At 50.8% G+C, this 20,786-nt stretch overlaps 1 protein-coding gene across 1 annotated transcript in view; it reads right to left on the bottom strand.

Moving 5' to 3' along the window:
- Positions 1 to 18,535, bottom strand: part of GRIK5 (glutamate receptor, ionotropic, kainate 5) — a 72,204-nt gene extending 53,669 nt beyond the window's left edge. Inside the window, exons 1-10 of the mRNA XM_006871381.1 lie at positions 18,428 to 18,535; positions 17,523 to 17,687; positions 15,987 to 16,084; positions 15,692 to 15,857; positions 11,710 to 11,888; positions 8,851 to 8,904; positions 8,591 to 8,752; positions 7,068 to 7,220; positions 6,592 to 6,696; positions 6,394 to 6,501 (exon numbers count right to left, since the gene is read on the bottom strand). Of these exons, the coding sequence (XP_006871443.1) occupies positions 6,394 to 6,501; positions 6,592 to 6,696; positions 7,068 to 7,220; positions 8,591 to 8,752; positions 8,851 to 8,904; positions 11,710 to 11,888; positions 15,692 to 15,857; positions 15,987 to 16,084; positions 17,523 to 17,687; positions 18,428 to 18,506 (1,269 nt within the window). The 5' untranslated portion in view covers positions 18,507 to 18,535. The remainder of the gene's footprint in view (positions 1 to 6,393; positions 6,502 to 6,591; positions 6,697 to 7,067; positions 7,221 to 8,590; positions 8,753 to 8,850; positions 8,905 to 11,709; positions 11,889 to 15,691; positions 15,858 to 15,986; positions 16,085 to 17,522; positions 17,688 to 18,427) is intronic.
- Between the last annotated feature and the right edge of the window lie 2,251 nt (positions 18,536 to 20,786).

Raw genomic sequence — 20,786 nt, 5'->3', positions numbered from 1 at the left:
GGGGGGGGGGGGTGTCAGAAAGATTTGGCTTCAATATTTTACAGCTATTCCCATCAAGAGGGAAGTCCTGGTGTGGCACTGGGAGAGAATGCACTGTACCACAAGGTCGGTTTGGACTACATAATGGATGGTTCAAAGTCACCTGCCGCTCCTCAGAAATCCTACACAGTGTCGCTATGAGTCAGAACCAACCCAACGACACTTAACAACAACCCACTGAGAGGTAGCATCAGCTTCCCCACCCCTTGGATCCGAACCAGCCTTGTGACTTGATTGTCCCAACAAAATGTGGTAGAAGAGAAGCTGTTTGGACTCCAGAGGCCACGCCTTGAGAGTAACCTCTACTCTATCCTCCTGCTCACTCCCCAAAGACTGCAAGGCAAGGAAGCCCAAACTAGCCTGCTGGTGGATGAGTGGACGGAGACATCCCAACCAACATCCAGCAGTTAGCTCAAACTAGCCACCAGCTGAACCAGCTGAGTCCAGGAAGAACTGATCAAGAGCTCTTCTCCCCAACCCACAGAGTCCTCATGAGAAAGAACTCTTACTGTTTTAAGCTACCAGGTTTGGGGGTGTTCGTTATGAAGTAATAAATAACTGATAGTATCCCTTACTATGAGGTCACATCCTGTCACAGGCTCTAGTTTCCAAGACCCTGCAGAGCACACACACACACACACACACACACACACACACACCAGGCTGAGGGGCGATGAGATGGAGGAAAGTCAGTACTTTCTCTCTCTTCCTGCCAAGCTTTCTCTCTCCCTTTCTAGGCAGGAATGTGGGGTATTACTAATAATAGCAGTATCAGCTAGCATCTCTTGTGGGCTTGCTGGTGACAGCTATTCTGTCAGCGTGGGAGGTCGGTGTTATTACCTCCGTTTTTGAGATGAGGACACTGAGGTCCAAAGAAGTTAAGTAGTAAGTGACTAAGGTAGACAACTCGGTCTGACTCCAAAGCTAGACAGGCACTTAGGGGCAGTGCCAGACTGAGCTCAAATGGACAGAAGCAGAGAGCAGACGTGGGAGGGGCCAGGCACAGAGACGGGGGTTCGGCATCGGCAATTTGGAGACAGGAGCCCAGGGTGAGGATTTCAAGACTCTAGGGTGGCCCCCTTGATGGCAGAGGAGGACACTAAGAAACTCAGGGAGGTCCCGTGTCTTGACGAGGCCACAGGGCTGATGCAGGACATTGGGAAGGGAAGGTGTGCCTGAAGCTCACCAAAGACCTGGTCCTTCCCACCATGCCAAGCTGTCCCCCAAAGTCAAGACAGAGACACTCTGATAGTGCGCGTGGGTTCAAAGCCTCAGAATCCAGGTCTGAGGTTATGAAGCCAGAAAGAGATGAAGGCCTGTAAACAGGACTTAAGAGCAAAAGACAAGGATCGAAGAATCATCTTAGAACTCCAGGCTGTTAGAATGCAAGGATCTTCAGAGAGTCTCGAATCCAGGGTTTTCAGACTTCTTCAAAGAGAATCTTATGCGGGAGCTCAACACAGACAGTGGAATGCTGGGAAATCCACGTCTAAGAGTCCATCCCATGAGTGGCTGTACACCTGAACCCAAAACTAGATCCGAAAGAGCCATTGTAGCATTGCTTGCAGCAGAAGCAAAGACTAGAAGAAAAATTAATTTGGGACAGGTTAGGAAAATGATCAATGTCATGTAAGAATCCCATGCAACTTGTAAAATAACTGGGTCTAAGAGAAAAGGAACAAGCTTCAGAACAATGAGTATGACATGTTTTTCTTGCTGTAAGGGAGAGTGGGGACCATTCCTAAGCACAGGCATTTCTGTGAAAAGAAAACGGGGGACCTGCAAGGGAAGGAGACAGCTTTTTTTCACTTCTCACCCTGTCACTATCAGTCTTAGAAGGAATGCAGTCAGAATGTTCTTTAGAAGTGAGGATGGTGAGACTTTGGCTTACAACCATTGGACACGTCATCAAGACAGAGCAATCTCAAGAGAAGGAAACCATGGTTGGTAGAGTAGAGGGTCAGCGAAAATGAGGGTACTCCTCAGTGAGACGGATTGACAGGGTAGCTAGAGCAACAGACTCAGACATTCCAATGACCACAAAGATGACAAAGGACATAGTGTGGTTAAACATGCAACCTCCATAAGTAGAAATGAATTCTATTGCAACTAATAACCACTACCACCCTATTTCCATTTGATGTAGGATTGTATTAACATCTGTTCTTTCCCAATGCAATATATTTTAAAACATATAATAGAGAGAGAAATAGAAAGGGTCAAGAAGAAGCAAGGCAATCCAGAAGCATGACAAAACTGGAGGATTTAGTCTACCAAAGACTGAAGTTCTGGTGCTGAAGACAAAGTGGTATTTGAGCAAGACTAAATAAACAGATAATAGAACGGAGAGGACAGAAACCCCTACTTGGCTTATATCAAAGGTAAAAACTGCAATGAAGGGAGAAAAAATGGCTTCATAAATGGTGTACTTTAATTAAATATCCATATGGAAAAATGTGTTCTGACCCCAGCCTCCCACAATACACAAAAATCAATTCCAGACAGATTACAGATCTAAATGCAAATGCTAAAATAATTAAGTTTTTAGAAAACAAGTAGGGAGAATATCTACATGACCCTCAGATGGGCAAGGAATTCTTAAATTCTAAAAGCAATAACCATAAAGGGAAAGGAAAAAAAGACTGAGAAGCTGAACTTGAGTAAAATAAAACAATCAAATCTTTTCATGAAATGATACCATTGAGAGTGAAAAGGCAAACCCAAAATTGAAAGAAGATGTTTGAATACATACATTCAACTAAGGACTTGTATTTTTAAAACAGAAAAAGACTTCAGCAGAGACATCCCCAAAGAGGATTTCCAAATAGCCAATACATAAAAAAACGGGATCAACTTGCCTGATCATCAGAGAAATGCATATGAAAACTACAATACGGTTGATACCTTTACACACTCACCAGAGTAGCTAAAGCGAAAAAGACAGTCAACCCCAAATGCTGTTGAAAATATGGAGCAACTGGAACTCCTACACATACGCTGCTGGTGGGAGCATAAAGTGGTACACTCACTCTGGGAAACACTTTGGCAGAATCTACTGAACTGAACAGATACACACAATATGATCGAGCAATTCCACTTTGGAGTAAAAGGAGCTCTGGTAGTGTAGTGGTTATGAGTCGGGCTGCTAACCTCAAGGTCAGCAGTTCAAAACTACCAGCGGTTCTGCCGGAGAAAGAGGAGGCTTTCTGCTCCCATAAAGATTCACAGCCTTGGAAGCCCTATACAGGGTTGCTATGAGTCGGAACCGACTCCACGGCACATCACAACAAACCACAACAATCTAGTCTAACCACCTCTCTCTATCATAAATGTTTTCATCAATCTCTTCATGTGAAAAGAGAGAAACTAAGGAAAGAGAGGAAAAGAGACCTGCCCAAAGTCACAAAGCATGGGAATGCAGAGCTAGGCCAAGGACATAGCCCTATAGGCTTGAACAAAAGCTGAAATCAAGGTAGTGTGGTATGAAGGTGCTGGATACCCAATTCACTCTACTACCTCTAGCTGGGTGGTCTTGGGCATACCACTTAGCCTACATGCACCTTTATTTCTGCATCTGAAAAATGGGGTCATAATGGCACCAACCTCAGGGCTATTGAATGAGTTAACACACACAGTACTTATGGATGTTAGCCATGATGAGTGTCATTTTATCAAACATCAGCAACAAGGAAAGGGACAGGTGCTTACACACACTGAGCACACATCTTCCAGGAGAGTTCTACAAGGGTGGTTGTCTCGTACTACATGATCCTCCCTATAGCCCTTCCTGGTGGGCTTACTGCAGCTGCTTTATGGATGAGGGCAAGGGAGACTACAGTAAAGGGATGGGGACTGAGATCGAGGTCAGGCACCAGGCAGGGTCTGTCTAGATGCTGCACTAGTCACCAAAGAGCAGGATGATACAGCGCAGCTTGACTAGGACTCAGATTCACAATGAGAGGGTTAACAGGGGCAGAACCCGACACCAAGGACGCAAGGCCGTGGCACAGCCTCTGTCTCCTTGGACCAACTCTGGCTCTCCTACTTCCCCCAGGCTAGGAATCAGTTCCATACTCTCTGAGTTCCAGACCTATAAGCCCCCAGACCAGGGGCAGCCCACCCACCACTCCATCCCTGTCTCTTCCTGCTTCCTCACTCTGCCCACCCCACAGGTCACCGTGTGTGCGTACAGCTTCTTAACAGCACATCTGACTCCCCCTCTCCCTGGTTCGGTCCTCTCCCACCAGGACCACCTCTCCTCTCCTGCAGCTTTCCTTAGGGGCTCCCTGAGTGCCTTTCACAACTCAGACTGGGCCCTGGTCTTCCCTGCTTAATACCCTCCCTAGCTCTCCACACCCCTAAGGTGAAGTAAAAGTACAGTGAAGGCCTTCAGGGGCTCTTTCAAACCTGCCGCCATCACAGCCCCGACTCAATGTAAGAGGCATTTCCTCGGGGTTGTGGCCTGGATCAGCTTTTATCATACAATAAATAAAAGGAGAGAGGATTGAGGAGAAAGAAAGAAATCATTCTCTTCCACCAAGAAAGAAGGGCCAGAAGCATATGTGTCTTTTGGATCCACGGAACCTGAGTTGGATACTGCCTAGATCCAGTGGGAAATTGATGCTGAGACACCTGGAGCTCTCCAAGAAATGCTGGCCCCACAGACACTGAAAAGAGACAAGGACCTTCCTCCTAAACTGTGAGTCAACAGAGACAGAGCTGGTGCTCTGAAGTCAGATTTCTAACCTCCTAAAAATACAGTTCCATTTGTCCAGCCATCACTCGTGGTACTTCTAACCTAGCAGCACTCGATAACTAAGGCGTCCTGGGCTGGGATGCTTGCCTTCGGCTCTGTCTCCTCCATCAGACTGAGCTTTGCTCCCCCAGCATCACTCAAGAGCAGGGAAATAAACCACAAGGCCACCTGTGACTCGTGTCTGGGTCTCCAGAATTTGGGGGAAGACATGGCACACAGTAGCTCAGTAAAATGTGTGGAATGAAAGAATCAATCTACCCACCAAAAGAAATGTGAGCATCGAGAAGAGTTGAACAACATTGGCACTGGGGGCTCGGGAAGATAAGGCAAGGAGTGTAAGCCTCCTGGGATCATGGCTTGGGTCTCCTGATGTCCCCAACCAGAACCCCATCTTTCTGGTTACACACCCATGGGCAGAGCGCTGACTTCCTCTAGCTAGCCCCACCCAGCTCTCAGATCCCTCTAGGAGACTGTTACGGCATGTCTGGTGTCCTGTCGGTAGGCCATCTGTTCCCTCAGCAGGATTCACTGGCCCTTCTCCAGAGGGACACAGGTCCCCTTCAGATCAGAAATTCCCTAGGGACTGAAGGGAAGACTCTACGAACCTCACACCTGTAGTCGACAGACCCAACACACAGTCAGTCACCATGGGGCTCCCATGGACCCCAGATGCCAGAGGGCCATGAACAGGGGAGACTCATGAAGAACTTGGCTGCCTGGTATACCCCGACTCCATGCTCAGCCCCTCCAGAAAGCCTCCTACTGGACCACAGAGCCTGGTCGGGGGCAGTGGGGTGCTGCAGAGAGGATACAAACTCTGGGATCTGACACTCCACTGGGAGCCAGCTATGTAGATGCTTCCTGCCCTCCCCAAGCCAGTCAATGGGTTTGGCCCACAAGGCAGCTGGGAGATTTACAGGGATGCCAGGAAAGGGCCTCATGGTGCCCAGGGTGGGACAGAACATTGGCTGACACATGAAGAGCTGCTTTTCTACACCATGTCTCCTTCAGGTGAAATGTGGGGGTGGACCCACCAGGCGCTGCCGGGCAATGCACTTAGCTGGGCTTCAGGCAGCAGGATTGGGACTTCTGAGCCCAGTGGGTAAGACTGAGGCTCTGGAACTCTAGAGTGATAGCTCTCAGTCCTGGTTAATGCCACATTCTTGCTGTGTGACCCTGGGCAAGTCGCTTTACCTCTCTGAGCCTCAGTTTTCACATCTTCAGGATGGATATTAAATAAGTTGGTACATGATGACACACTCAGTGAACAAGTGTGACAAAATGCCCACTCTAGCGACGTAGTTTATGTCATCTCTTGTGAGCTGGCTGTTGCTCCCTACATCCCCACACCACTGGAGCTCACAGAGAACTGTCCTCAGACTGCACAGTGCCAGGACTGCCAGGGAGGAGTTAACCACCCAGCCTGGGCTCTCGCTGCTCAGGCAGCCATCAGAGTGACAGTGCCCAAGCTACAGTCTGAGACCATTTGGGACACCTATCATGCTCCCCCACTGGCCTGTTGGCTTGTACCCAAGACTGCTCAGCAAAGACAGCTTTCAGCCCTCCCCACTCTCCCCGGCCCATCCAGAGCTGCTCACCAGGATGGTGGTGACCACCAATGTCTTATTGGCCAACGTCTGTGACAGGTTGATGTCCAGGGTGGTGGCATTCATGGCTAGGGTCCGGTTAGAGTACCACACACCAATCTAGGGGTAGAGAAAATACCCACTCTCAGCACATGCCCCACTTAAGGATGTGGTACAGCAGGGCTCTGGGCTGGTCATGGGCCTGCTTACCTCCCGGTGACCCTGCCGGGATTTCTCCAGGATGCGCAGCGTGTAATTGGTCCTCTGTCCTTTGCTGTTGAACTCAACCCGCCCGGTCAGCCCGTCATACTCTACCTAGCAGGGTGGGGAGACGGGACAGAGGGAGGGGTGGCAGGGACCCAGAGGGGACGAGACCCCCACAGAGGAAGGTGTAGAGACAAGGGAGGAAGGACAATCAAACAAAGCAGATAACAGAACAGCAAGACAACACAGGGGGATAAGCAAGGGGAGATGGGAATGAAAGAACGGGGCCCAGAGAGAGGGGTCCCCAGAGTGCAGAGAGGCGGTGGGAGGACAGGGAGGAGGCCCAGCGAAAGTCGAGGGGGTGAATGGGGTTGGAGGTGGGGGGAAAAGGCAGAGAGGGGCCAAAAGGGGGACACAGTGAGTGTCCCGTCCTCGAATAGCAGCGACCCAGCCTCCTCCGCCCTCCCCCACTCCCAGCTCACCATGCGCAGGTAGTTCATGAGGCTGGTCCCATGGGGCCAAATGTTGGCCGATGTACAGGCCAGCGGCTTGACGCCAATCTCCTGGCTGCGGTTCAGCTCTCGGACAGCACTCACCACCACATGCACAGCATCGAACATCAGGGCAGCCGACAGCTGTAGGGACCAGAAAAGGTGAGGGAAAAGGCAACAGGCAGCTTAGCCACACCCTCAGACACTTTCTGTCTCCCCAGGAATGGGAAATGGGGAGCTGAGGAGTGAGGAAGGGTCTCCAGGGGTCTTTCTTAGGGAAGGAGAGGCAAGCAGTCTGTTGCCTGTGCTTTCGTGACCACATGACTATGTGGGAAGGGGCAGGTCACTAGAGGTCTGCCTTCATGATTAGCTGCCTCACTCACATGGAGGGTGCTGGTGGGCCTAGGATGGGGGAGACAGCCACAACCTGTCTAGGTGGGCTGGGGGCACGTTTTCTATGCATCAGGCTGGACAAGGAGCCTGATCATCTATATGAAGAGGGCACATGGTGTGGAGGGCACCCAGAAAGCAGGATGGTCCGAGCCTGGCCTGGGAGGCAGGTGGCTCTGAGCAGAGGCCAAACTCTAGTATTCCTTGTGACACTGAGACCCAGTCCCTGCCTCTCTCTAAGCCTCAGTTTTGTCCCCAGTAAAATGGGGTGATAATCATCACAGCTTCAGAATGCTGTGGGAAGTATTAAAGCAGATAAGGCACGTACGATGGTCAGGACAGCGTCTGCGTGTGTGTGTGTGAGTGTGGAATATTTGTGAGTGCAGGGTGCGTGTGAACCAGCCTGTCTCATATCGGTGCATGTGATGGGTCTGTTTGCACACATTCAATTGCACAGCTTCATGTACTTTCTGTGAACAAATACACCCAAATACATGTTTTTGTATGTCTGTATTTATTCACTATATATTGAACAGAAACCTACGATGAGCCAGGCCATACGGTAGATGCTGGGGAGATAAATGGTGAAACAAAACAGACAGAAACCTGCCTTTGTGGAACTTAAAATCTGCATATATAGAGAGAAACAAAATCTAGCATAAGCCTCATGGTGATCAGATGCGCAGAGAGAGGTGCTAGGAGAAAAATAAGGCAGGGAATGGGGCTAGGAAGTGGGTGGCTTGTAATTTTTAAAGTAAGGGGACCAAGGAATGACACCCAAGGGGACATTTGAGCAAAGATTTGGCAAGATGGGGGCTGGCCCCTGGCTCACTAGGGAATGCATATGAAGGGAAGAGCAAGTGCAGAGGCCCTGAGGTGCACACACTGGGGTACCAGGGCACCTCACGGAGGCCCATGCAGACTGGCAGAAGAGGGGGAGGTAGAGGACCACTGTGGTCACACTTGTCTCCGGGTCCCGTGGGAGGCCTGTTGCTATTTAGGTTAAGAATGACTGGAAACCGGGAAGATCCTGAGCATGTCTGACCAAGGTTTAAAGGGTTTATATGCGGACCTCTGCATGGGACTGGAGGTCTGTGGGTTTGGGGATCAGGGCACATGCTCACCGCAGGGCCTGGATAGGTGCTGGCTTCACAGTTCTCCCTCCAGGACATGTTGAGACTGCGCACAAACTCGGGATAGAAGGGGTGGGAGGTGTTGAACATGGAGAAGCCCAGGATGTTGGAGGAGTCCTCCACAATGCCGTCCAGATGCAGGATAGGGAAGTCCTGGCATCAAGAAGACGCAGTAAGGCCTGAGGCTGGGGCCCAGGGGAGCAGATGCTGTGGGTGGGATGTGGGGACAAGAGGCTGGAGGGGGTACGCACCATGGTGGTGAGGATGTACTTGTAAAATGCTGAGGTCATTCCCAGCTCCGAGGCCTGGAGAACACAGGTGGTGCACAGAGGCCCGAAGAAACCAGGAGCGGAAGTGAGAGTCCCCAGCAGGTCCGGCAAGGAGACACCCAGTTGGAGACAGTCCCAAGATGGGGATCCATGAGGAAAAAGAGGTTTGTGAGTGAGAGAAAATATTGGCCCTTCATATGCCAACCTGATTGGCACCCCAGGTAGAATGGAGATTTCAAACAAAACAAAACCCCTAACCTTCCTGTTGTGACACTGTAGGATCCACAGTAGACAGTTAACCTCAAGGTTGGTGGTTCAAACCAACCATCTGCTCCTCAGAAACCCTATAGAGTCATTATGAATGAAAACTGACTCAATGGTATTTAGCAGCAGCAAAGATCCACTAATTAATCTGTTTGTTTGCTTTCTTTTTTTGGGTGCATTATTTTTATTTTAAGGAGCTCTGGAGCTCTGGTAGCGTAGTGGTTACAAATCGGGCTGTGAACCTTAAGGTCAGCAGTTCGAAACTACCAGCCGGTCCACGGGAGAAAGATGAGGCTTTCTGCTCCTGTAAAGATTTACAGCCTCGGAAACCCTGTACAGGGTCGCTATGGGTTGGAACTGACTCGACGGCACTTAACAACTGGTAGTATAGTAGTTACAAGTTGGGTTGCTAACCTCAAGGTCAGCAGTTCAAAATGACCAGCTGTTCTGCAGGAGAGAGATGAGGCTTTCTGTTCCCGTACAAATTTACAGCCTCGGAAACCCTCTACAGGGTTGCTATGATTTGGAACCAACTCCATGGCACATAACCAACCAACCATTTTCATTTTACTTCTTATTCTGAATTGGGTGAAAGTTCACAGAGCAGATGACTTTTCTAGTCAATTCTTACACATTTTGTTTCATGTCATTGATTGAAATCCCCACAGTATAACATCACTCATCCACATCCTACCTGTGTTTCTTCCATTTCTCCTTTCCTAACCCTTCTGAACTTTGTCCTGGGATAATGCTGCCCTTTTGATCTCACATGGTTGATTACTTTAAGGTTATGTGCACTCCCCTAGTATTATTATTCCCTCTATAGACTTGCTTATTGTTTGGCTGAAAATTGAGCCAGGGGTGGGGGTGGGGTGAGCTCAGTTCCAATCTTGAAGGATGGCTAAGGTCTTGGGATTCCACCAGTCGTTTAGAATGGAGATTTTGTTGGAGGAGAGGTGAGGCCCTCGAATGCTCACTCTCCTATTCTGCCCCACATCGGAAATTAGAAAACTTCCTTCTGGAAACAATCAGGTGAAGCCTTAACCCTCTCTCTGCCCAAAGCCAAGTTTTAGCCAACCAGTATAGATAACTCACCCTGGTCACGTGGTCAGAAAAAAACCCACCCCTGCAATCTTTAAAAGGTGCTTTGCAGCAACCAAAAGGCAGCCAATTTCAATCTCAGACTTGCATGTTTGAGCCTCCTTTTCTTACATATAGATCATGGCAGCCCCAAGTGGGCCAGAGTAGAACTGTGCTCTGTTGGGTTACTGATGGCTGCTTTTTTACAAGTAGATGGCCAGGGTTTCCTTCTATGGAACTTCTGAGTAGACTTGAGCCCCAACCTTTCAGGGAACATGGAGTCGACATGAGTCAGAATGAACTCAAGGGCAACCCACTGGGGGTTTTCTCACAAACCTCAAGAAAAACAAAGCTGCAAACCTCTCCACGCCGGGAGGGCCCAGTCCTGGTCTCCTGACAATCATCACAACAGTCAATGAATTCAATGAGGCCAACTTTCAGGAGGATCTGGACTCAGCACCACCCCCGGAGTTACAGCCCAGGAGAGACGGGAATTCAGGCTCACAGAGAAAAGTGGCAACTGTCACTCCCAAGAGAGGCCCCAGGGCTCCAGTCCAGTCCAGACCTGTCTGCATCTCCACATCTTTTCTATCAGCCCCTTTCCTAGGGAACGCTCTGGAATCCATTCTTACTTCTTCAATCACCAGTGACACACAGCTCTAATTAACTTTGATAAAAAATTTTTTTAAAAAAACTGGAGAAAAATAAATAATACAAATTTGATTAAGAAGAAAAATTAAGAACAGGCAAGCCTGTTAGAGATTAATGAGTATGGGTCACTGGGGACAGTTCTGGTACAGGCCTCTCTAGTGTGACCTGAGGCAGACCTTCCTCTCTGAACTCCAGCTTATTCATCCACAAAGCACCATCATACTTGTCAGGCAGGGGTGGGGAGGGAAGTAGATTAAATAAGTCATACAAAGCCCCTCAACACAGGGCCTATTGCACCAGGGGTAATTACTTAAAAGAAAAGCTATTGTTGTAGCCAGAGTTCCTGGGTGGTGCCAGGAGTTAACAGGCTTGGCTGCTAACCAAAAGTTTGGAGGCTTGAGCCTCCCCAACAGAGCCTCAGAAGAAAGGCCTGGCGACCTTCTTCTGAAGACTCAGCCACTGAAAAACCTATGGAGCATGGCTGTTCACTGATCACACAGTCACCAGGAATCAGAACAGAGTCCAGGGCAGTTGGTACTGGCAACAACTACGCAGCATTTCCTCTGGGTAAGGTCCCATCTTAAGCGCTTTTAAGCTCCACTGGCTCGTTTGATCTTCACGAGGACCAGCTGAGAGCTGTACTTCTCTTCATATCCCCGACAGGGGAGCTGACTGCCCAGGGTCCCACCACCAGGAAGCAGCTGAGCTTCATGGTTTTTACCTGCAGGTCAGCTCTGAGCTGAGGGTCGCAGGGTCCACATTTGTCCCTAGACATCTGACCCTTAGTCAGTCATCCTGTGTTGCTGCCCCTAACTTGTCAGGGAGTCAGGAGGAGGAGGGGCGCACCTTGCGGAGGATGAGGTGGGAGATGGACGCATTGGCATCGATGATGATCGTGGACACCTTGTCGTCACGGATCTCCTTAAGCAGCGGTGTAGGGTCCCGGCTATCGTCCAGCATCCTCACTGACAGCGTCTCCTTGGAGATGAGGAAGCCACGTACCAGCTCCTCCAATCGCAGCAGGCCTGAGGGAGAAGGCAGGCCTCTGGGTTAGAGCCTTCCTAATCCCCAACCCAGGGAGCTGGGGAGAGACTGGAGATGGGGGAACAGCTTTCTAGAGCACAGCTGGGTCCTCAGAGTATTGGGCTCTAGGACGCGACACCTATAGCTCCTCCATAATTACAATCTCCAGCGCAGACCTCTGCCCGTAACTCCAGACTCCGGCCACCTCCCCTTAGGAGGTCTGATGGGATCTCAAACTTGACACATCCAAAGTCAGACTCCTGCTCCTCTCTCCCAAACCATCACCTCCACCCTTCCCCCATCAGTGGACAGCAGCTCTATCATTCCAAGTCACTCTGAGCACAACCCATGATGTCTGCCCTGCTTCCTCGATTGCTTTCACACCCACGCCCAATCCATCTACAAAGCTCGTCAGCTCAATCATCAAAACAGATCAGACACAACAACTGTCATGCCATCCAAGACACAACAATTGGTCTCTGTTCACCTAGAGTAGCAGGAAGAAGCTGAGTCCAGAACAGGAGGAGGAAATGGACTGCGTGGCTAATCGCCTCCATGAACAACCGCCTCCTCTGTCACGAGACCAGAACTGGATGGCACCCAGCTACCATTACTGAACATTTTGATCAAAGATTCTATAGAAGAATCTGACCAAAAGGGGAGAAATGTGAACAGAATTTTAAATTCTCATAGGATGTAGACTTTCTAGATCCTATTTTCTAGATCCTATTCATAAATTCTCATAGGATCTAGACTTTCTAGATCCTATTTTCTAGATCCTATTTCTAAATTCTCATAGGATCCAGACTTTCTAGATCCATGAAGACTGGCTAAACCCCTGAAACTGTTGCCCTGAGATTGTCTTTAAATCTTAAAACCAAACAATAGTTTAGCTTCACTAGTAAAGAACGTTTGCCTTGAGGATTGTGCACTTGTAAGATCTATGCAGGGGCTTCAAAAAGTTCATGGAGCAATTCCATTCTCTTTTCATTCCATTTTTCCGCAAATTCTTTGAAGTCCCCTCATAACTACGTAAGATTGAACTGACAGCAACGTTAAAGATGAGACAGAAACCTTACAGGACAGTGAGGGTAGAGGGATGGGGAGGAACAGCTCTGAGAGGAGAGGGTTACAAAGGTTGCCTGATATGAAGAAAGTCATCAATATCACTGAATGGTACAGGTGGAAACCAGTGAATTGGCACAGGTTTGGCTGTGTGTATAAATCATATACATCAGACCTTATCACATCGTGCCTTTGTCACTATCCTGGCCCAATGACCATGCTTATCCCCTGAGAGTCTACTCCCGACGTAAGAGGCAGAATGATTTATGTCAGATATGTTCTTCCGATACTCCAAGCCCTCAAGTGACTTCTGATTTCACTCAGAGTGTAGGCCCAAATTCTGACCATGGCCTCCTAGGCTCTGAGCAATCTGCCTGTCCACCCCGTTCCTTGTTGAGTTCTCCTCCTCCTCATGCACTCATTCCAGCCACACCAGCCCCCTCATGCTCTGTCCTATGGTCCATGTGTTGGCTGTTCCTACTCTCTGGAACATTCTTCCCCCAAGTTTTCTGCATAGCCCCCACCCACACTTCTTTCAAGTCCTCAATCACGTATCACCTTCTCAATGAAGTTCAAGGCAACCACACTTTTTAAACTGTGCTCTGCCCCAGAACTCCTCACCCTCATTACCCTGCTCCATTTATTCCATAGAATTTGTTCCAACTTAGAGCGACCCTGTATAGGATTTCCAAGGAGCAGCTGGTGGGTTTGAACTGTCGACCTAGTTACCACTATGTAATTTACTTATTTATGATGCTAATTGTCTCCCTCCTCTCATTAGGATTCCTAGTAATATAATGGTTAAGTTCTCTGCTGCCAACCAAAAGGTTGAAGATTCTAACCCACCCAAGCAGTTCCATGGGAGAAAGCCCACTGATCTGCTTCTATAAAGATTGTTGCTGTTGTTGTTAAGTGCTGTGGAGTCAATTACAACCCATAGCGACCCTGAATTGGGTTTCCGAGGAGCAGCTGGTGAGCTTGAACCACCGACCTTGCAGTTCAAACGGCTTTGCAGTCTGACCCACAGTGCTACACCACGACTCACAGCCAAGGAACTTCTCTGGGACAGTGTGACTCTGTCATATGGGGTTACGATGTATCAGAATCAACACGTTGGCACCCAATAACAACTCTTCACTGTAGGATCCAGGTTTGAAAAGGGCAGGGATTTTGTCTGTTTCATTCACTGTTGTATCCCTAATACCAAAACATATCTGGCACATACTCACTGCCTTCGAGTCTATTCGGAATCATAGCAATCCTTTAGGCTACAGCAGAGCTGCTGTGGAGGGTTTCCGAGGCTGTAACTCTCTGTAGGAACAGACAGCCTCAGCTTTCTCTTGTGGAGGGACTGGTGGACATGAATTTTAAACTTTGCAATCCAACACTTAACCCACTACCACCAGGGCTCCTGGGCTCCAGTCTGGTACATGTTGATGTTGTGTGCCATCGAGTTAGTTACAAATCATAGCAACCCTGTACAGGGTTTCCAAAAGCATCTGGTGGATTTGAACTGCTGCCCTTGAGATTACCAGTCCAGTGCTTATCTTAAAGGGTCACATTGTTGCTGTTGAGTGCCATTGAGTTGGAGCTAACTCACAGTACCCCTGTATAGGGTTTCTGAGTAGCAGCTGGTAGGTTTGAACTGCAAACTTTATCCCACAGCACCACACAAGGTCAAAGGGCAAGTGTTTAATAAACACCTTCTGAAAGATTAATTCCTTCTAGAAGCAACTGAACACGGTCCTTTCTCTCTCAAACTCCACACCCACAAAATCCACCAGCCTACTGGACCCCTCCAATCGAATGTCTCAAAGACACAGCAAACCCAACATCCCCACTGACCTGTTCTCCTCCTCCTTCAGCAAAGCCTGACCATCATCATCATCACCAGGACTCCACCTTCCCCGTTCCCTCTGACCAATCCCCATGCACTGACAACTGTCCTGGTCTCTCCATCCTGACTCAAATCCACTTCCCCTTCCCGAGCCTGACCATACTGTGTCATCTCCCTGCCTCATCACATGCCTCTCACCAGTCCCTTCTCTACACAGCCGCTCAAGAGATCACCCCACAACACAAATCTGGCAACATCCTCAGGCCCCACACAGAGAAGACGCCATCCACAGCCCTCATCATCTTCAGGAAACAAGAGGAGGCCCTGCATGAGCAGGCTTGCCTGAGTCTCCAGCTACATGCTTCTCATGCTCCAGCCACAGGGAGCAGCTTTTAGCCTCTCAAAGGGACCACGCGCTCAGCCCTCAGCTCAGGTCCAGCTTAGATGTCCCTTTCTCTGGGACACAGGCTCTGAAGTTTGCCTGACAGAGCATATACTGCTCCTCTGCCTTACAACTGCTCTGCTGCCTCTGTCCTCCACCACGTGGGAGCTCTGTGACGTCCGGGGCCCCCAGCACTGCTCATCACGAGACCTCCAGGGTCGAGCAGAAGGCCCTGCACGCCATTGTTGTTAAGTGCCATCACGTTAGTTCTGACTCATAGCGACCCTGTATAGGGTTTCCAAGGAGAGGTTGGTGAACTTGAACCGCTGACTTTACAGTCCAGGGCATTCACCAGCAGAGCTTAGTAAATTACCTGTTGACTACATGGTTCTCCTGTGAAGCTGAAGGGGAAGGGCTGGTGGGGACTAGGAGAGCCTGGTGCCTGCATTCCCCAGGGGTTATAACCAGAAACCTAGACCTCTTAGGGAGAGGGGAGCCTGCAGGGAGTTCTTGGCCCTCACACTCAGCCTTGGCACAGATGAGGCTGGCCGAGGGGTAGTTGAAAGACTTGAGGATTCGGGAGACGGCTAAGCTGACGTCCTCATTGCTGGGGTACAGGCTGACAGACGCGAAGCGAAGGTACTGAAGGCGGGGCGTCTCCTCAGGGCCCACCTTGATGTGGGGGATCTGAAGAGAGAGGGAGCCTTTGCTTCTGTCCTGCTCCTTCCTCTCCCTGCCCCCATCCCCACCCATTTCCCAGGGATCCATCCCTTACCCTCCCTACAACCCACCCACGGTCCCTACTCCCCACCTTACCTCCTTCTCCCCACAGATATGGCTCACGGTGGAGGCAGATGCAGGGCTGGATGAGGGCCCCAGGACAGATACAACCCCCTTGGGCAGGATCTGACACACTGTGAGGGCAGGAGAGAGACTGCAGAGTCAGCGATAACCTCCCCCACCCACTTACCCTCCCCCAGGAAAAGGTCCAGATACTCAGAGCTGCCTCACCCTCAACCACCACCTGGGACCCAAAGGCCCAGACCCTGACACCACCCAACTCAGTGAACAAGAGGAAGGAACCAAGAGAGAGAAAGACTGGAAGACACACAGAGATGGAGGGACAGTTGGACCAACATGAAAACAGGAATGAAGAGCCCATCTCTGGCTCCCTGCTGCCCACTGGTAAAGGTGGCCCTGCCATACCACCCACTGGTGCCACACACCAGAATTCTCTTGTGATCCACCCACATATGTCCTGGGTCCAGGAGGTCAGAGGGGACCTGACCCCACACCCTCGCTCCTCGACTCCGGGCATCCCCTCTTCCCCACTCAGCTGTCAGACCACAAGCCTGGTGCCAGCTGTCTCCTCACTTTCCCAGCCCAGCTTCTCTCAAATCAGGTTTTCCCAAAACTCTGGACAACACAGTACCCCATTCTCCCTCTCAGTGGTTTAGACACATAAAAATGAGTCCTGGTGTGGCGCTGTGGGTTAATGTGCTGGACTGCAAAATCAGTCTGAACTACAAGGTTGGCAGTTTAAAGCTCATCAGCCGCTCCTTGGAAACCTTCTACACGATCACTATGAATCAAAACTGACTCGACGGCACTTATCAACAACAACAAAGATGATAAGAGTCCTGGTATGGTGCTGTAGGACAAGCCACAAGGTTGGTGGTTCAAACCCATCAGCTGCTCCTTAGAAACCCTACATAGGGTTGTTATGAGTCAGAACCTACTGGATGGCACTTATCAACAACATCACAGAGACAATAAAGCCTCTGATATTGCCTGGGGGGGGGGGCAGGGGGGGTTTATTCAAAGTACTTTCTAAGGCAGCATTTCCTCAAGGTTGCTGACCCCAGGACATCTATTCAAGGGACAAACATGCCTGCAGTCAGCTAGTGTCCGACAGCTGGGTCCTTGCCTCCCTCCCCGTGCAGGTCACGTTGTCTGGGGCCAACTCAGCAATGCCGCTCTTTCTACCTCCGCTCATCTGTCAACATTCAGCTTCAGTCTGGCTTCTCCAGAAAGCCTTGGCTGACCCTGTCCCTGAGCTCCCCTGGTCTCACTGCTTGGCCCTCATTACTCAGCTTGGGGCTGACAGTTGTCCCCAGGCTTGAAGTTCCTTCAGGGCAGGGCTAGGGCTCACAATCTCAGCCCCCACTCAGCCCAGCAGCCACCATGCAGGGGAAAGATGGAGACAAAGGAAAGGTGGAGAAAGAGCTAGAAGAGGACAAGCCCAAGCTGATGGGGTGGGGACAGAGGGACAGTCTAAGGGCCACAGGAGGACAGGCCTAGGTGGACCTGCTGCCCGCACTGCCTCACCCCGCCCCCTATGGCCCTGCTCACTGGTGTCCGTGGTCTCGTACTGGCTGTCCCGCTGTAGCTCAAAGATGTCCACTTCCACTCGGGCCTTGGCTGGGACCTCAATGATCCCGTTGATCTGCTCCCGGGCCAGGGCCAAGGCTAGACGCTCACCACGGCCACACACCGTCTGGTCATCCAGGATTGCAGCTGAGAGGATACAGGGGCTGGGGACCAGACTCCTGGATCCCCAAGGGCAAAGGGGGTTGGGGGGGCCTAGATTTCAAGGTCCTGAGGGAGGAAGGGGCTGGAGGCCTGGATTCCTAGGTCTAAGGGAGGAGGGAGCTGGGGCCTGGACTCCTAGATCTAAAGGAGGGGATAACAGGGATCTGGATTCTTAAGCATGATGGAGGAGGGGGCTGGTGGCCAGATTTCTGGGGTCTGATGGAGAAGGGGACTGGAAGCCTGGATTCCTGGTTCCTAAGGAAGGCTGAAACCAGACGCCCCAATTCCTGGGTCCTAAGGAAGGAGCTCTGGTAGCGTAGTGGTTACGAATTGGGCTGTGAACCTTAAGGTCAGCAGTTCGAAACTACCAGCCGCTCCACGGGAGAAAGATGAGGCTTTCTACTCCCGTAAAGATTTACACCCTCGGAAACTCTGTACAGGGTCGCTATGGGTCGGAACCGACTCGACGGCACTTAACAACAACAACAACAACAACAAAGGAACTGGTGTAGCATTATAGGATCAGCACTGGACCCTAACCACAAGGTTGGTGGTTCAAACCCACTAGTCACACCTTGGAATCCCTATACAGGGGTGCTATGAGCCAGAACCAACTGTATGGCACTTAACAACAAGGGCCTGGCGTGCTTGGGTCCCCAAAGAGGAGCCCCAGGGCCAGCAGGGGGGTTCTCTAAGGAGGCAGGAAGTGGGCTTTCGGGCCTCACCCATGCGCAGTGAAGACAGCACTTGGCGACTAGGGCTGGCGAAGGCAACAATCAGCAGCAGCAGCAGCTCCGCCGGCATCTTCCTCCCCTCCTCATGGGGACGCAGCTGCCGCGGCCCCCACTCGCCACCTGCAGGGAGTGCCCCCCGCCCCCCAGCCCAGGGGGACAGTGAGCCCTCCTGTAGGACTGTGAAGGAGTCCTGGTGCCACTGTGGGTTAGGCATTAGGCTGCTAACCACAAGGTAGGTGGTTCAAACCCGCCAGCCCCTTCTTTACAGGACACCTCCTGTAAAGACTGATAGTCTGGGAAACCTTATATACGGTCGTTGTGAGTCGGGATTGACTCCAAGGCAGTGCGTTCTGATTGTTAGAGGGCTGTGGGGTGGACAACTCAGGTAGGGGCATTGTGGGTGAGGAGTTCACAGCTCTGAAGGGCCCTGCTCTGGAAAAAGCTCCCGATATCAAGGGCAAGAAGGGCTACTTAGGCTCAGAGCGTTCAGGGCAGTGCAAGAGGATGCTCACAGCTACCCAAATGGAAGGGAGCCATTTATGGGTCTCGGGTGGGACCAGAAACCAGAGACCATCTCCACCCCAGCAGAGAACCAGAAAGTGCCACTGCCCGCCCCCCTTCACCCAGTCCCGCCCCTGTCTCTGGGCAGGCAGCTGTTACTAGGCAACAGAAACCAGCTGGAGAGGATGCAGTAGTTACTAGGCAACCCCATCTCAGGCCTCACTTGCCACCTTCCTGATGTTCCCCAGTTCCCACAATCCCATGTCCCTTGTTCCCACAATCCCATGGGGACAGAGGCCTGGACATCCGGGATCTGAAGAGAAGAGTATCTGGGAGTGAGAAAACTTGGGGAGAGTGACAAGAGAGAAAGAGACATATGGAGATACAGATGGAGACAGATGGATGGACCCCAGATGGTGAAGGGGGTAAAGAAAAAGAGCAGAGAAAAAGAGAGCGAGAAGGGGGCAACCCAGAAAGAGTGAAATAAGCTTAATTAAAGAGAAAAAAGACAACAGACTCCAAAAAAGAGAAAGGGAAAAAACAGTCATAAGGAACATAAGGGGGAGGAAAAATGCTACAAAAGGGAAATAAGGAGAAATAGAAACCCAGAGGAGTGTTATTATGGGGTGACAGAGAGAGAAAGAGGGGGATATGGCTAGAGAAGGAACCATGGAAATGGAGAGAGAGCAGGCAGAAAGAAGCTGGGAGAGGAGGAGAGATGGGTAGCCAGAGTGAGGAAAACCAAGATGCAGGAGAGAGAGAGAGGACGAAGAAAACGGGGGAAGGAAGGAGAACACAAATTTAGCTTCTACCAGAGTCAGGACTGGCGAGTGGGGACAGCACCAGAGTGGGTGCCACACCACTGCCCAGGAATGGGGAACTGAGGGCAGGGGAAGAGACTGCACCTTTGCTTCTTACAGTTGCTCCCCATCCCCCAACCCCCCTCAGCTGAGGATTTACCTGGGTGCCCCTGACCTGCTGCAGGGAGGCCTCTGGGTTCCCACGACATTGGGCAAGGATGATTATGGTCATGCCCCCAGGGGAAAGGACACTGGATTTCCATGGGAAAGGGTTATGTGGAGCTGAGAATGCTGTGAACTGAGCCTACACCCCTGCACCCTGGTACTTGGCACCCAGCCCCTAGAAGGAGGGCCTGAGACAGTGAGATACTAAAGTAGGGCCTGGGCACAACTCAACACTTGAACCTGGCTCAGAGGGCCAGGCTAGCCCAGCCCAGGGTCTCAGAGCCCCCATGAGCTTCCGGCATGACCTTGAGCAGTCTCTCTTGAGGAACGCAGCTAGGGAGTGGGACGGCATGTGGGTGGGCTGGCTCTGAGTCTCCCTCTGAGGTGAGGGTTTGTCAAGGGAATCAGGGAGACAGAGTTATGAAGGGATGAGAACTAAAGGTCACCCCAGAGGGTGTGGAGGGAAGGGCCCCAAGAGAGACAGGTCATCTGGGGACACCAGGGGCTGCGGGGGCAAGTGGGTGAAAGAGAGGGATGGAGGATGAAGGGAGAATCCACAGGTGACAGACACAGGTTGGAGGCAGAAAGCCAAAGACCGTGAAAAGGTAGGGGTAGGAGCAGCCAGACAGACACAAAGGTATAGACAGACAGACCAAATGGAAGCCGCTAGGGTTAAACGAGAGGAAAAGACAGACACACAGACCCAGTCTAGAAATGAGACCTCCTAGGATGGAAATGAAGAGTGTGAGAAAGGAGGAGAAGGGAATGAGGCCGACCTGAGATCCTGAGAGCCCTGCCCATTCCCCACCCCAAGACTCAGTGGGCAACAGCCAACTGCTGGGTGGGCAGGGCAGAGGAGAGAGACACAAGTGGGCGAGCGAGGG

Source organism: Chrysochloris asiatica, unplaced genomic scaffold, assembly GCF_000296735.1.
Source record: "Chrysochloris asiatica unplaced genomic scaffold, ChrAsi1.0 scaffold00168, whole genome shotgun sequence".
Lineage (NCBI taxonomy): Eukaryota > Metazoa > Chordata > Mammalia > Afrosoricida > Chrysochloridae > Chrysochloris > Chrysochloris asiatica.
This window is presented reverse-complemented; position numbering and strand designations above follow the sequence as displayed.